The 16,890-nt window shown below is 39.5% G+C and overlaps 1 protein-coding gene across 7 annotated transcripts in view; it reads left to right on the top strand.

The window, feature by feature from the left end:
- LOC128218986 (fibronectin type-III domain-containing protein 3A-like) overlaps positions 1-10,964 on the top strand; it is a 78,366-nt gene extending 67,402 nt beyond the window's left edge. For all 7 annotated transcript variants that reach the window (XM_052926774.1, XM_052926773.1, XM_052926775.1 and 4 more), the window contains 7 exons: positions 178-350; positions 872-1,063; positions 1,507-1,838; positions 2,097-2,297; positions 3,082-3,248; positions 3,563-3,687; positions 4,325-10,964. In XM_052926774.1, coding sequence (XP_052782734.1) covers positions 178-350; positions 872-1,063; positions 1,507-1,838; positions 2,097-2,297; positions 3,082-3,248; positions 3,563-3,687; positions 4,325-4,654 — 1,520 coding nt within the window. In that variant the 3' untranslated portion in view covers positions 4,655-10,964. The remainder of the gene's footprint in view (positions 1-177; positions 351-871; positions 1,064-1,506; positions 1,839-2,096; positions 2,298-3,081; positions 3,249-3,562; positions 3,688-4,324) is intronic.
- The last annotated feature ends 5,926 nt before the right edge of the window (positions 10,965-16,890 follow it).

The following is a 16,890-nucleotide window of genomic DNA, read 5'->3' as shown; positions in this document are numbered from 1 at the left end:
TGCATCTGCCTTCTTTTCCAGCATAGCCAGATTCAACTTTAAATTGAAAAAAACATATCTACATTAATTAAGTCTGTTTTGTAAGTGAACAATACAGAGGCGCTTTTGATGCTCTTTGAGTGAAATATGTTGCTATTTTTCATTTGTATTAATGTGTATTGATCCTCTGTTTTCCAGGGTATCCAGAATATAACGGCGGTGCCCAGGTGACAGAGTTTACGGCCCAGATGATCCTCCCTGACAACACGAGCCGCGAGGTGTACAAGGGCCGTGACCTGGACTGCATCATCGCTGGTCTCTCCCCAGGAAGACCGTACCTCTTCCAAGTTAGGGCTTTCAACAGAGCGGGGGTGAGTGTAGCTGGGATTTGGGCTTAGTTTGACTTAAACATTTCTCATCAATGACTTTGCATGTTCAAAAAGATTTTTTTTTTCTTTAATTTTGAGTCAAATGTCCTTCAAGAACCTGGGTTCAGGCCCCAATTCCTCGAAATAATTAAAGTCCCTTATAACAGGATCAAGCTCAGCACTCCATTTTTGATTTGGTATAAATAGTGTAATATTCTCTTTAGAGGGATTTGAGGCTTTTAAAGGAAATAATATTTGGGATCAATAAGATAAACTACTTTTTGTTTTTTAAAATCATCTTTAAGTAAATAATTAAGCTTAATGAAATAAGATACGTAAGTGAGTTACGCTTAAGAATTTTTGCAGGTGTTCTGGAAGCCACATAAAGGTGGCTATTACCTTGTAAGCATCTGTTTTATAAAAATGTAAACTTCAGCTTAATTGGAGAACACCAATCAATTTTATCCATCTGCTGTGATCTTGTTTCATAATAGTTGACATATGAAACTGTCTTTCCCTTTCAGGGTGGACCATGGTCAGAGCCACTGGAGGTGGTGAGTGGGGCAGGGGTGCCAGACCCCCCAAAGATGCCCTTGTGTCAATGCCGCTCCCCCCACAGTGCCCTGATCTCCTGGGAGGGGCCAGTCAACAATGGTGCTACTATCACAGACTACAGGCTCGAGTGGCAACTCAAACCTGAGACTGACTTCACACAGGTATGGAAAATGGATGTGTTAGGTTCATCTGTTGTTTTCAGCCTTGTCATCATGCAAAGACTTTAACTGAGATCATAGCTAAGAAGAAGTTTCAGATGCTCACACATGTTGCCAGTAACAATACTAATATGTTTAGTGAGGCCAATGACTCTTGTCTCCAATAATTGTTTAGTCGTGCTCTGTTTCACATTTATCTCCAGTATAAAATTGACTGAATTCAATATTTTTTGCAAAAGCACTTGATTGAACAGGTGTTTATCTGCAAGATGTGTTTCTAATGTGTTTGTAATAAACCAAAACACTTGCTTAAAACATTCTTTTAGCAATGAAAGCTAATGATCATAAATATTTCAAGATTTTTTACAACTAATCTTTAAATTATCCACTTGATTACACATTTTATAACTTCGCTTATACTTATTTTGTTCCATTTTCCATTCCAGATATATTATGGTTCCAACACAAATTTTGAGGTAAAGAGCCTCAGCCCGGCAACTACCTACGTATTTAGGGTCCAAGCAATCAACAGTGCGGGGCCGGGCCTGTACAGCCCGGTTGCCACATGCGTAACACCCGCTAGCAGTCCTTCCGCAGTAGTGTCTATACGAGCCCACGCCACTGCCACGAGTGTCACGCTGGTCTGGAAGGAGCCGCATGATAACGGGAGTGAAATTACGTCATACAATATTGATATGGGTGGAGACAAACAGCCAATACCAGTCAGTGCTGTCACAGAGTACCAGATAGAGGAACTCATCCCAGAATCTACGTACAAGTAAGAAAATATTGTGGTAGACTGTTTTAGTTGCCCAACATCATCGTCTGCAGGGTAACACATAATTTCAGCACTTTAATTTAAATATATCTACTGTTTTGTTTGATAAATGCTTTAGTGTTATAACAATTGTAGTTATCATGTTAAATGTGCCTCTTGTTCGTAATGCATAATTCCCTTTCACAGAATTGTTTAGTAATTTTGGTAATTAACATTAAATACATTTTTCTAAAATACAATTTTCCATTTTACTAACAGGGTGCGTATCCAGGCAGTGAATGGTATCGGTGTAGGTGCTTTCAGCTCGGTGGTGAAATTCTCTACACGGGCTCTGCCGCCCCGCCCCCCGAGGCTCGAATGCTGCGGCTCTGCCCATAACAGCCTCAAACTGAAATGGGGAGAGGGCCGCAACACGGATCTCATCACATACACCCTGGAGATGGATAGGGAGGATGGCAAGTAAGTAAGGGGTGTTGATAGGGAGGATGGCAAGTAAGTAAGGGGTGTTGATAGGGAGGATGGCAAGTAAGTAAGGGGTGTTGATAGGGAGGATGGCAAGTAAGTAAGGGGTGTTGATAGGGAGGATGGCAAGTAAGTAAGGGGTGTTGATAGGCAGGATGACAAGTGAGAAGGGAGTGTAGATAGGGATATTGGTAAGTAAGTATTGGGTTGGAGGGCAAGTTAGTAGGGTGTGTGCATAGGGAGGATGGCAAGTAAGTATGGAGGGTGGATAGGGAGATTGGCAAGTAAATTTTGGGTTGGATTGCAAGTAACAAGGGTGTGGTGATATTGAGTATGGCCAGTGAGAAGCGAGTGTGGATAGGGAGATTGGCAAGTGAGTTTTTGGTTGGATGGCAAGTTAGTAGAGTGTGTGGATAGGGAGGAAGGCAAGTGAGAAGCGAGTGCGGATAGGGAGATTGGCAAGTAAGTATTGGGTTGGATGACAATAGGATGTGTGGATAGGGAGGATGGCAAGTGAGGAGGGTGTGTGGATAGGGAGATTGGCAAGTAAGTATTGGGTTGGATGGCAAGTAAGAAGGGTGTGTGGATAGGGAGATTGGCAAGTAAGTATTGGGTTGGATGGCAAGTAAGAAGGGTATGTGGATATGGAGATTGGCAAGATAAAGATTTTATTAGAATCTTTATAAATATATAAGTGATAAAATGTATTAAAAGAATTTTGATGCAAGAATATTTAAAAAAAAATGAATTAACATATTAACATAAAAATGTGTGTTTTCAGTTTCATTGAGGTATACAAGGGCCAGGCCTTAAACACAAAGGTGAACAGATTGTCAGAGATGACTTCATATGATTTCCGGATCTACGCAAGCAATGATGCTGGAAGCGGGCCATATTCAGAGACTTACACATTCTCCACAACTAAAGCCCCGCCACCAGCTCTTAAAGGTCAGTGTTTGGCTAAGTATTGGTGGTGTTTTTTAACTTATCTATGACTTAATCTAGGTCTGGGTTTTGTGTGACATGGATTTAGCAAATCACTCTGGACCCAGTGACAAAGTTGTCCAAATATTCTACCTCAGAAAGCATTCAAAATAGTCATTTAAAGATTATTACACATAATCATTAACATGAAACAAAACTTTTGTTTTATTATTCCAATTATTTCCTGAATTATGCTTCTGTGTCACTGATGGTACTTAATCTTGAATCTGATTTCCCTGGTTAGTGAATTAATGATTAAAGTTACTCCCCACTTGCAGCTCCGAAGGTTGAGAACATCATGCTGACAAGCTGTGTGGTAGAGTGGCAGACGTGTCGGGCGATGGGCGGAGACTCTGTCACCTATGTGCTTCAACTACAGAGCAAGGAACACGAGTATAAACAGGTAGCTAGAAACACATGCAGCAGGTTGCAAACTGGGCTAGAAACATGTGCAGCAGGTTGCAAACTGGGCTAGAAACATGTGCAGCATGTTGCAAACTAGGCTAGAAACATGTGCAGCAGGTTGCAAACTGGGCTAGAAACATGTGCAGCAGGTTGCAAACTGGGCTAGAAACATGTGCAGCAGGTAGCATACTTGACTAGAAACACATGCAACAGGTATTTGGGTATAAAAAGATGTGCAACAGGTAGCATACTGGGCTAGAAAGAAATGCAACTGGTAAAATACTAGGCTAGAAATATGTGCAGTTGTAAGATTTAAACACAAACACAAGTTTGAAATCTCTCTTTTTCAAAAATACAAAATGTGTGTTTTTAATGAAAAACCATTGAAAATTGATGCATCAGCTTTAAATTGATATTAATTATAGAAGTTGATGTGTGAAGTCTTGTCTATTAATGCTATGGGTAAAATGGTTCACTGTGATTCAGTAGTTGGAGTATTCAAGTCTTGCACAAATATTTATTTGAACCTTCTGTGCTGCATTTTTTTGTCGTAAGATAAAACAGAAGCGTTGCTGCCTTACTACAGGCATAATGATACTCATACAGAGTTTTTCATTAATTTCGCTGTATTTCAGATATATCGCGGCCCTGAGACGAGTTTCACCATTGAGAACTTGCAGTGCAAGTCAGACTATCATGTTCGTGTGTGTGCAATCAGACTGTGCGAAGACGAAACAGAAATACATGGGGCGTTCAGCCCAGGAATGATCTTCTCCACGCTAAGCCCAGAGCCCTTGAAGCCCATACTTTCACAAGTCAATGTACCCAAGGTGCCCGAATCTAAGAAATTGACTGACCAACACCTGGCCGCCATTTTCTTGTGTGTGTTTTTCGTCGTGGCCATGTTGATAGCATTCATCGTCTCACAGTTTTTCCCCGGATCTAGTGGCCACGACGAGGTATGACCAAGGGAGCTGCCAACTGATGTGGGAATTGTTCTCACCATTTGATTTACAATTGATCACCAAACCTGTGTTTCATGTATTTTACACGGAGTTTTGTTTCCTCATTGGAAGATGGAGGATATGATCATGTGACAGTTTTACTTCTACAGTGATGGAGTCTTATTTCAGTGTTTTAAGATGCATTGCTTTTAAACATTGTGAATATATTTTGTTTTGCAGGGGGTGGGTAAAGTGACATAGTTGTGATTTCTCTATATTTCTGTGTTCCTTTTACATCTTGTTTGACCATTTTTGACCTGATTAAAGCACAGTGCAGGCACTGGTGATATACAGTATTGTTTTAGATGCATTGATACATTATGATAGTGCTATCATGACTGTTATTAATGGCCTCAGACTTCAACAGTCAATGCAGTGTTTTAAATTGAAGAAAAGACTTACAAATGATACCTGTGTATAAAAAACAATTGATACATGTGTATAATAAGTGAGTGGTTGATGCAAGAGGAATATATTGACCTGTTTTAGGTGGTATTTCCCAGTTCTGATAATATCACTCTAGATGGATAAACAATATAACGGATATAACACCAGACATAGGCTATCATTTTAAACGGACAGCTAAGAGCGTTTTACAATGCAATTATTCTATAGACAAGCACATGTGTATATATGATAAAGAAATGGCCTTTTGATAATATGTTGAGGGAATCTTTGTGTACTGCATATTTTTAGTGCAGAAAATGTCAAGAAAACACTGATATTGAATGGGTATTTATGTACCGAAATTGTCTGAACAAGAGCAAGTCAGCGTGATCGTCTCAAATTGTCTGAACAAGAGCAAGTCAGCGTGATCGTCTCAAATTGTCTGAACAAGAGCAAGTCAGCGTGATCGTCTCAAATTGTCTGAACAAGAGCAAGTCAGCGTGATCGTCTCAAATTTTCTGAGAATCTTAAAGATCCATTTCAAAAGCGTGAAATGTTTTTAAATGGCAATAAGTGCACATCTAACAATACATTTTATGATGAAATACATGAATATGAAAGTAGTATCTTTCTTAACATGAGCTAGCTTGTATAGTAAGTTTGACTCCTGTGGGCTAAGCTGATCAATGTCAGCAATGGTATGCATATTAGATATTGGTTTTGAAATACGAATGTTCACAACATGTCATTGTCTGACTTCAATGATGGTTGATTGAAGAACTTTTTCAAAGAAGATTTTTGACAAATTTTAAACTCTGTGCAAAACATGGTGGGGATTTATGTCTAGATGTTGATATAGTTTCAAGCATAACTAGGGGTTAGGCTTACTGTAGATGAATGGTAGAAACTAGAATCTTAACAAGGATTATGAATTTTAATCCAATAATAGAACAGCTTGCCATGGTTGTGCACTGGACTTGTGAAGCTGACTTGTTGTAGCTATTTCATTTGTTCTTGTTAATAGAATATTTTTTTGTTAAACTTTTGGTTTATAAATCATTTCTTCTTGTTTTCTGTAAAAATGTAACTATACCGAATTAGAATTTATATGAATATGATGTTTAGTAATTTTTGGTAGGTAAATATCTACCATTTTCCTAACACTATTGCTGGATTTGTTGCCTTGTTTGTTGAGTCTAGCTTTGAGGAAAAAATCACTTAAATATATGTATATAATAAGGTGACTTAAGTTACTTGTACTGATTTGAAATGAAGTTGTCTCAGATTTTAAGAGCAAATGTATGACTCAACAAACAATATGTGCACATTTCATACACTTGAAAGTAAAATAACCATATTGGAAAATGCATAAAAGTGAATATAATACGAGAATAATCATATTTCTTTTTAAGTTTTAGCTTTTTCTTGCCTGTGATTTTGTGGTGATAATCCTTGAATAAATTATGTAAATTGAGTGCAATGTCAGAAGGTATACTTTCTATTTATTTTATTCTTTTATTTCAACGTTTACACTATTTAAGGTATAGGAACTTTATTATTTTGGACTTTTTATTTCACAGGTGTTGGCTTTCAGATTTCTGAGCTTATTTTTTATTGTTAATGACACATGAAGCACATCTGTGCAAAATGAAAAACCAATCCATCTGAAAAATCACTCGCTTTACTAAATGTTTATAAGTCACTAGAAATGCGATGAACAACTCAAACATATGCCTGAGGTCAAGCATTTTATCAATCAGCTGTCAATTAATAAAATTATTTATGGAGCGACATTTTACACATTTCAATTTTTATGGTCTTAATTTGCATAAAAAGTCCATTGGGAATTTATAGCATAAATAAACAAATGTGAACTGTAGTTCACTTTTTTATGTGCAAAATACAAGACATAATATTGAGTCTTCTATGACTATTACACTGAATCTAAACTTTCTGCTTCCGACTATGTCATGTGAACAATGTATTTTAGAAAATATTTAAAAAATAATAATCATTATCTTTTTAAATAACAGGATCATTATCTTTAAGAGCAATATCATGATCATAATCTTTAAAAAAAAAACATGATCATTATCTATTTAAAAAACAGAAACATGATCATTATCTATTTAAAAAAAAGAAAGAAACATGATCATTATCTATTTAAAAAAACAACATAATCATTATCTTTTCCAAAAAAAAACCCCACATGATCATTATATTTTTATTTCATTGTAAGAGAAGGAATGGTGACGGCCTTTAATTACAAATTGTTTATTTCACATTGAGTCCATCCCAAGATGGATGGTTGTATTTACATGAAATTTCGAGTGCCAGTGAAAAGTATTTATTTTTGTATATATTGCAATGGCTATGGCATTTTCTTTTCTCGTTGTTGAGAAAATGATATATTATTTGTTGTATTGCATGGACCAGAAAACATTTCAAGATCTGACATAAACATATTGGTGGTTCCCAGTCTCTGTATTAATTTGTTGTGACTGAGAATTTACTTGTTATTACATACATTTGTTATTTGACACTCACCTTAATTCACTGTTTTTATCTTATATATTATAATTCATTTTCATGTTGTTTTTGATGATATTTTTACATAAAAACCTTGTAAAGTGTTTTCATTGTTATTTGATTTTCAAGGTAATGCTTATTATAAAGAAACCAGTGTTCACATGTTTGTATAAACCAGTGTTCGCACATTTGTATAAACAAGTGTTCACATGAATGTATAAACCAGTGTTCACATGTTTGTATAAACCAGTGTTCACACGTTTGTATAAACCAGGGTTCACACGTTTGTATAAACCAGGGTTCACACGTTTGTATAAACCAGTGTTCACATGTTTGTATAAACCAGTGTTCACATGTTTGTATAAACCAGTGTTCACATGTTTGTATAAACCAGTGTTCACATGTTTGTATAAACCAGTGTTCACACGTTTGTATAAACCAGTGTTCACACGTTTGTATAAACCAGGGTTCACATGTTTGTATAAACCAGTGTTCACATGTTTGTATAAACCAGTGTTCACATGTTTGTATAAACCAGTGTTCACATGTTTGTATAAACAAGTGTTCACATGAATGTATAAACCAGTGTTCACACGTTTGTATAAACCAGTGTTCACACGTTTGTATAAACCAGTGTTCACACGTTTGTATAAACCATGTTTGTGTCAGGTGTTGTGCATTGTATGAATGTTTGAAGTTCTAAAATTGAAAATTAGGCAATGTTTGTTTTATTCTGCAAAATGAACTCTTCTGTTTCTTTTGTGACACTTGATATTTTACTGAAATTTGTGAGCTTACAATATTTTGTCATTCTCTCACTGAAAAGATGGCCCCAAAGTTCACAAACATAATGAGCAGTGGATGTACACTACAACCTGAGAAGCATATAATTCCTGAAACAATGTACTTGATATAATACCCAACTCTTGATCATCATCAACAACATTTAATGAGGGATATAAATATCATGGGAAATAGTCTATGGTACTAAGGTACTGGCTGATGTTGAAAAAGCTGCCATGTCTCTTAGTTATTTATCATCTGACAATATGATATCAAGTTAAGCTGATTTGTCAAAGAAATAAATTCAGGCTATTGTGATAGCCTAGGTGTGGTTCAAGGTGGTGGCATTGTGCAAAACCTTTATACTTGGCAATTACTCATTAACCAATTAAGACATTTAAATGGAACTTGGTACACATGATGCCAGAGAGAGAATACCCACATAAACAGGAAAGCGCATAACTCTGGCATTACTAATGATTTAGTTATGGTCTTTGTTAGATCAAAGGCTAAGAACCGACACTCCAACAAGGGTTGTTCTTGTTTGAATAAGCTATTGAAAGAATATTACAAGGGAATGATTTCATATAAGCACAGTAGCATGAATGATATATTTCATACAATACACAACATTTGTTATTGTTGATTTAGCTCGCATAATCAAACCAATACATTTATTTATGTAATGATGTACTTCTGTTGTACAATTAAATCTTTAGCCCTTGTGTTGTGTCCAAAACCAGAACCATTTAAACTACAGTTAGTACCAAGTCATTTTTTTCAGTTTATTTTATATTAGTTGGCCTAAAATTTAAAGAAACAGGCCCCAATTTCTTATGAAGTCATAATCATTACATGCCTTCAAATCTGATTTAAATGAGATAAATGACTTAATTAAATTTTCAGTTAACAATTTTTACAAAAGTTTATCACGATTGTTCTCAAAATATTTTCCTTTACACTCATAACTCTTTAAAAGGAAAATGTTTCTTAATTTAGACCCAAAATTAGATAAGGCAGTGAACTTAGCTTGATCCTGTTATAATGGAATTAAGATATCTTTTAAGAAATTGGGACCAGGCTGTATATTGAACCATGGTGTGGGTGTAGTTTGCTGTAGGTTTTTCATTTTAAAAGTCAAACTGTCTCTATGAAGTCACCAGCAATCGGCACATTTCAGTTTTATGTTATATCATGGAAGGCCATACTGTTTTTATGAGATATGGTTTATGTATAAGTTTAATAATTCTTTGGAAAAAATACACATGCTTGCATGGTGCTTTGCTGAGAAGAGATGTGTACATAATTACAATGGTACAACATGCAGCCGTGTTTAGTGAACCACTTGTTTGCTCTCTGTTTCTAAGCGGAGAAAACTGTGTGTGACCAGTTTTATTGCTAAAAAAAAAAAAAGGAGGAGTCAGTTTTTAACTTGTATACTATTTTTTTGTATTTATCACTAGAAATAGATATGTTTTTTCCTTTTTATGTAGAATTAAACATTAGTTTTCTGCAAGTTATTTTTTAATTACAAAGGAATCAAGTTTATTTATAGAGTAATTTAAAACCAACATAATTTATACACACATGTTCAAACATGCGGATGTCTTCAGACGACCAACTGTATAAAGTGATTTATTCTTTTGGGGTTAAAGTTAACTAATATAAAACACACACCCTGCAATCCAGCTCTCACCGACTGCGTGAAAACATGGTTAAAAAAACACTTTGCTTTCCAGCTGTGGTCAATTGTATAAATACATTGAATTTCAGAATTATTAATAATAATTACCGGACAATACTATATCAAAAGAAAAAGACAGAGGACACAATTTCTTTGATGTTGTAATATTAGCTGCTGGTAAATGTTGACCATTTCTTCACCTCCCTGTCCTCTCGTTTGTCTCCGTCTTCTAGCTTACCCTCATGTGATATTCTCTTCATAATGTCATAAGCAATGCCCTACCATTGTAATTGTTATATATGCTATGTGGCATGCAAATACATATATTATACATAAATAACAAAAAAATATATTATATATATATATGAATTGTATAAAGTTGTAATTTACTCTTTATTTTTCTGTGAGTAAACTGTGTATGGTATATATCCGAGTATTGCTAGTCAACTATTACTATTCTACATTATTTTCTGTATGACTTATGATGCATTTGAATCCAATGTCACCTGTTGCTAGTTGTTTAAAATAAGCATTATGTCAATATCAACTAGGTTAACTTTGAAACATTATTAAACCTCATTTAAAACTTAACATACAACTTGCTGGTTGCAAATGTCAATGTTTTGTTCATAGTCAGTAATCAAGTTTGCTTTTTCAGACCAAAATCATGACAAATATACATGTACATTTATATATTGTGGAATTATTAAGACAGATATTATGTTGATATTCATTGGCTGCAAATGTGTTTAAGCCATTAAAATGTGCTTGAAATGTTTCTTCTATTTCACTGGTGTTTTATTCACTGTTAAAAGAGAATGCCTGTGTTCAGTGACAGTCTATTTCAGTCTGTGGGATATCTTGCAAAATAAATGCATGAAGATAAAAGCGGTGACTCGTTTCTTTAACCCTATTCTGTAAGAGGGTTGTGTGCTTTTACTGGGTTTACTGCAGAGTGTTGGCTGTAACTGTATTTCCTGCCCTATTCTGAGAGACAAGTGTGCGCTGTTACTAGGTTTTCCGCCCTATACTGAGGGAAAAGTGTGCGCTGTTTCTGATTTTCCGACCTAGACTGAGAGACAAGTGTGCGCTGTTACTAGGTTTTCCGACCTATACAGAGAGACAAGTGTGCGCTGTTACTAGGTTTTCCGACCTATACTGAGAGACAAGTGTGCGCTGTTACTAGGTTTTCCGACCTATACTGAGAGACAAGTGTGCGCTGTTACTAGGTTTTCCGCCCTATACTGAGAGACAAGTGTGCGCTATTACTAGGTTTTCCGACCTATACTGAGAGACAAGTGTGCGCTGTAACTAGGTTTTCCGACCTATACTGAGAGACAAGTGTGCGCTGTAACTAGGTTTTCCGACCTATACTGAGAGACAAGTGTGCGCTGTTACTAGGTTTTCCGACCTATACAGAGAGACAAGTGTGCGCTGTTACTAGGTTTTCCGACCTAGACTGAGAGACAAGTGTGCGCTGTTACTAGGTTTTCCGACCTATACAGAGAGACAAGTGTGCGCTGTTACTAGGTTTTCCGACCTAGACTGAGAGACAAGTGTGCGCTGTTACTAGGTTTTCCGACCTATACAGAGAGACAAGTGTGCGCTGTAACTAGGTTTTCCGACCTATACTGAGAGACAAGTGTGCGCTGTAACTAGGTTTTCCGACCTATACTGAGGGACAAGTGTGTGCTGTTACTAGGTTTTCCGACCTATACAGAGAGACAAGTGTGCGCTATTACTAGGTTTTCCGACCTATACTGAGAGACAAGTGTGCGCTGTTACTAGGTTTTCCGACCTATACTGAGAGACAAGTGTGCGCTGTAACTAGGTTTTCCGACCTATACTGAGGGACAAGTGTGCGCTGTTACTAGGTTTTCCGACCTATACTGAGAGACAAGTGTGCGCTGTTACTAGGTTTTCCGACCTATACTGAGAGACAAGTGTGCGCTGTTACTAGGTTTTCCGACCTATACTGAGAGACAAGTGTGCGCTGTAACTAGGTTTTCCGACCTATACTGAGAGACAAGTGTGCGCTGTAACTAGGTTTTCCGACCTATACTGAGAGACAAGTGTGCGCTATTACTAGGTTTTCCGACCTATACTGAGAGACAAGTGTGCGCTGTAACTAGGTTTTCCGACCTATACTGAGAGACAAGTGTGCGCTGTAACTAGGTTTTCCGACCTATACTGAGAGACAAGTGTGCGCTGTTACTAGGTTTTCCGACCTATACTGAGAGACAAGTGTGCGCTGTTTCTGATTTTCCGACCTAGACTGAGAGACAAGTGTGCGCTGTTACTAGGTTTTCCGCCCTATACTGAGGGAAAAGTGTGCGCTGTTTCTGATTTTCCGACCTAGACTGAGAGACAAGTGTACGCTGTTACTAGGTTTTCCGACCTATACTGAGAGACAAGTGTGCGCTGTTACTAGGTTTTCCGACCTATACAGAGAGACAAGTGTGCGCTGTTACTAGGTTTTCCGACCTATACTGAGAGACAAGTGTGCGCTGTTACTAGGTTTTCCGCCCTATACTGAGAGACAAGTGTGCGCTGTTACTAGGTTTTCCGCCCTATACTGAGAGACAAGTGTGCGCTGTTACTAGGTTTTCCGCCCTATACTGAGAGACAAGTGTGCGCTGTAACTAGGTTTTCCGACCTATACTGAGAGACAAGTGTGCGCTGTTACTAGGTTTTCCGACCTATACTGAGCGACAAGTGTGCGCTGTAACTAGGTTTTCCGACCTATACTGAGGGAAAAGTGTGCGCTGTTACTAGGTTTTCCGCCCTATACTGAGAGACAAGTGTGCGCTGTAACTAGGTTTTCCGACCTATACTGAGAGACAAGTGTGCGCTGTTACTAGGTTTTCCGACCTATACTGAGAGACAAGTGTGCGCTGTAACTAGGTTTTCCGCCCTATACTGAGAGACAAGTGTGCGCTGTAACTAGGTTTTCCGCCCTATACAGAGAGACAAGTGTGCGCTGTTACTAGGTTTTCCGACCGATACTGAGGGAAAAGTGTGCGCTGTTACTAGGTTTTCCGACCTATACTGAGAGACAAGTGTGCGCTGTTACTAGGTTTTCCGACCTATACTGAGAGACAAGTGTGCGCTGTTACTAGGTTTTCCGCCCTATACTGAGAGACAAGTGTGCGCTGTTACTAGGTTTTCCGACCTATACTGAGAGACAAGTGTGCGCTGTTACTAGGTTTTCCGACCTATACTGAGAGACAAGTGTGCGCTGTTACTAGGTTTTCCGCCCTATACTGAGAGACAAGTGTGCGCTGTTTCTGATTTTCCGACCTATACTGAGAGACAAGTGTGCGCTGTAACTAGGTTTTCCGACCTATACTGAGAGACAAGTGTGCGCTGTTACTAGGTTTTCCGACCTATACTGAGAGACAAGTGTGCGCTGTTTCTGATTTTCCGACCTATACTGAGAGACAAGTGTGCGCTGTTACTAGGTTTTCCGACCTATACTGAGAGACAAGTGTGCGCTGTTACTAGGTTTTCCGACCTATACTGAGAGACAAGTGTGCGCTGTTACTAGGTTTTCCGACCTATACTGAGAAACAAGTGTGCGCTGTAACTAGGTTTTCCGACCTATACTGAGAGACAAGTGTGCGCTGTTACTAGGTTTTCCGACCTATACTGAGAGACAAGTGTGCGCTGTAACTAGGTTTTCCGCCCTAGACTGAGAGACAAGTGTGCGCTGTTACTAGGTTTTCCGACCTATACTGAGAGACAAGTGTGCGCTGTTACTAGGTTTTCCGACCTATACTGAGAAACAAGTGTGCGCTGTAACTAGGTTTTCCGCCCTAGACTGAGAGACAAGTGTGCGCTGTTACTAGGTTTTCCGACCTATACTGAGAGACAAGTGTGCGCTGTTACTAGGTTTTCCGACCTATACTGAGAAACAAGTGTGCGCTGTAACTAGGTTTTCCGACCTATACTGAGAGACAAGTGTGCGCTGTTACTAGGTTTTCCGACCTATTCTGAGAGACAAGTGTGCGCTGTTACTAGGTTTTCCGACCTATACTGAGAGACAAGTGTGCGCTGTTACTAGGTTTTCCGCCCTATACTGAGAGACAAGTGTGCGCTGTTACTAGGTTTTCCGCCCTATACTGAGAGACAAGTGTGCGCTGTTACTAGGTTTTCCGCCCTATACTGAGAGACAAGTGTGCGCTGTTACTAGGTTTTCCGACCTATACTGAGAGACAAGTGTGCGCTGTAACTAGGTTTTCCGACCTAGACTGAGAGACAAGTGTGCGCTGTTACTAGGTTTTCCGACCTATACTGAGAGACAAGTGTGCGCTGTTACTAGGTTTTCCGACCTATACTGAGAGACAAGTGTGCGCTGTTTCTGATTTTCCGACCTATACTGAGAGACAAGTGTGCGCTGTTACTAGGTTTTCCGACCTATACTGAGAGACAAGTGTGCGCTGTTACTAGGTTTTCCGACCTATACTGAGGGACAAGTGTGCGCTGTTACTAGGTTTTCCGACCTATACTGAGAGACAAGTGTGCGCTGTTACTAGGTTTTCCGCCCTATACTGAGAGACAAGTGTGCGCTGTTACTAGGTTTTCCGCCCTATACTGAGAGACAAGTGTGCGCTGTTACTAGGTTTTCCGCCCTATACTGAGAGACAAGTGTGCGCTGTTACTAGGTTTTCCGACCTATACTGAGAGACAAGTGTGCGCTGTTACTAGGTTTTCCGACCTATACTGAGAGACAAGTGTGCGCTGTTACTAGGTTTTCCGACCTATACTGAGAGACAAGTGTGCGCTGTAACTAGGTTTTCCGACCTATACTGAGAGACAAGTGTGCGCTGTAACTAGGTTTTCCGACCTATACAGAGAGACAAGTGTGCGCTGTTACTAGGTTTTCTGACCGATACTGAGAGACAAGTGTGCGCTGTTACTAGGTTTTCCGACCTATACTGAGAGACAAGTGTGCGCTGTAACTAGGTTTTCCGACCTATACTGAGAGACAAGTGTGCGCTGTTACTAGGTTTTCCGACCTATACTGAGGTGCGCTGTTACTAGGTTTTCCGACCTATGCAGAGAGAAAAGTGTGCGCTGTTACTAGGTTTTCCGACCTATACAGAGAGACAAGTGTGCGCTGTTACTAGGTTTTCCGACCTATACTGAGAGACAAGTGTGCGCTGTTACTAGGTTTTCCGACCTATACTGAGAGACAAGTGTGCGCTGTTACTAGGTTTTCCGACCTATACAGAGAGACAAGTGTGCGCTGTTACTAGGTTTTCCGACCTATACAGAGAGACAAGTGTGCGCTGTAACTAGGTTTTCCGACCTATACTGAGAGACAAGTGTGCGCTGTTACTAGGTTTTCCGACCTATACTGAGAAACAAGTGTGCGCTGTAACTAGGTTTTCCGACCTATACTGAGAGACAAGTGTGCGCTGTAACTAGGTTTTCCGACCTATACAGAGAGACAAGTGTGCGCTGTTACTAGGTTTTCCGACCTATACAGAGAGAAAAGTGTGCGCTGTAACTAGGTTTTCCGACCTATACTGAGAGACAAGTGTGCGCTGTTACTAGGTTTTCCGACCTATACTGAGAGACAAGTGTGCGCTGTTACTAGGTTTTCCGCCCTATACTGAGAGACAAGTGTGCGCTGTTACTAGGTTTTCCGCCCTATACTGAGAGACAAGTGTGCGCTGTTACTAGGTTTTCCGACCTATACTGAGAGACAAGTGTGCGCTGTTACTAGGTTTTCCGACCTATACTGAGGGACAAGTGTGCGCTGTTACTAGGTTTTCCGACCTATTCTGAGAGACAAGTGTGCGCTGTTACTAGGTTTTCCGACCTATACTGAGAGACAAGTGTGCGCTGTAACTAGGTTTTCCGACCTATACTGAGAGACAAGTGTGCGCTGTTACTAGGTTTTCCGACCTATACTGAGAGACAAGTGTGCGCTGTTACTAGGTTTTCCGACCTATACTGAGAGACAAGTGTGCGCTGTTACTAGGTTTTCCGACCTATACTGAGGGAAAAGTGTGCGCTGTTACTAGGTTTTCCGACCGATACTGAGGGAAAAGTGTGCGCTGTTACTAGGTTTTCCGCCCTATACTGAGAGACAAGTGTGCGCTGTTACTAGGTTTTCCGCCCTATACTGAGAGACAAGTGTGCGCTGTTACTAGGTTTTCCGCCCTATACTGAGAGACAAGTGTGCGCTGTTACTAGGTTTTCCGCCCTATACTGAGAGACAAGTGTGCGCTGTTACTAGGTTTTCCGACCTATACTGAGGGAAAAGTGTGCGCTGTTACTAGGTTTTCCGACCTATACTGAGAGACAAGTGTGCGCTGTTACTAGGTTTTCCGCCCTATACTGAGAGACAAGTGTGCACTGTTACTAGGTTTTCCGCCCTATACTGAGAGACAAGTGTGCACTGTTACTAGGTTTTCCGCCCTATACTGAGAGACAAGTGTGCGCTGTTACTAGGTTTTCCGACCTATACTGAGAGACAAGTGTGCGCTGTTACTAGGTTTTCCGCCCTATACTGAGGGAAAAGTGTGCGCTGTTTCTGATTTTCCTGTCCTTTTCCGAGAGAAAAATGTACGCTGTTACTGGGTTTCCCCGCCCTATTCTAAAAGCGAGGTGATGGGTGTCTTGCCCAATTTTGGGAGAGGGGTAGGCACTACAACTAAGTATCCTGTCCAATTCTGGGAGAGGGATGGGCATGGTTACTGGGTGTGTACTTTATTCTGGGAGAGGGGTGGGTGCTGTTCCTTGGACGGTGTCCTGCCCTTTTTGGGGGTAGGGATGGGTGCTGTTTCTGGGTGTCTTGCCCTTT

Source organism: Mya arenaria, chromosome 15 (assembly GCF_026914265.1).
Source record: "Mya arenaria isolate MELC-2E11 chromosome 15, ASM2691426v1".
Lineage (NCBI taxonomy): Eukaryota > Metazoa > Mollusca > Bivalvia > Myida > Myidae > Mya > Mya arenaria.
Note: the sequence above shows the minus strand (reverse complement) of the source record. Positions and strands in the feature narration are given on the sequence as shown.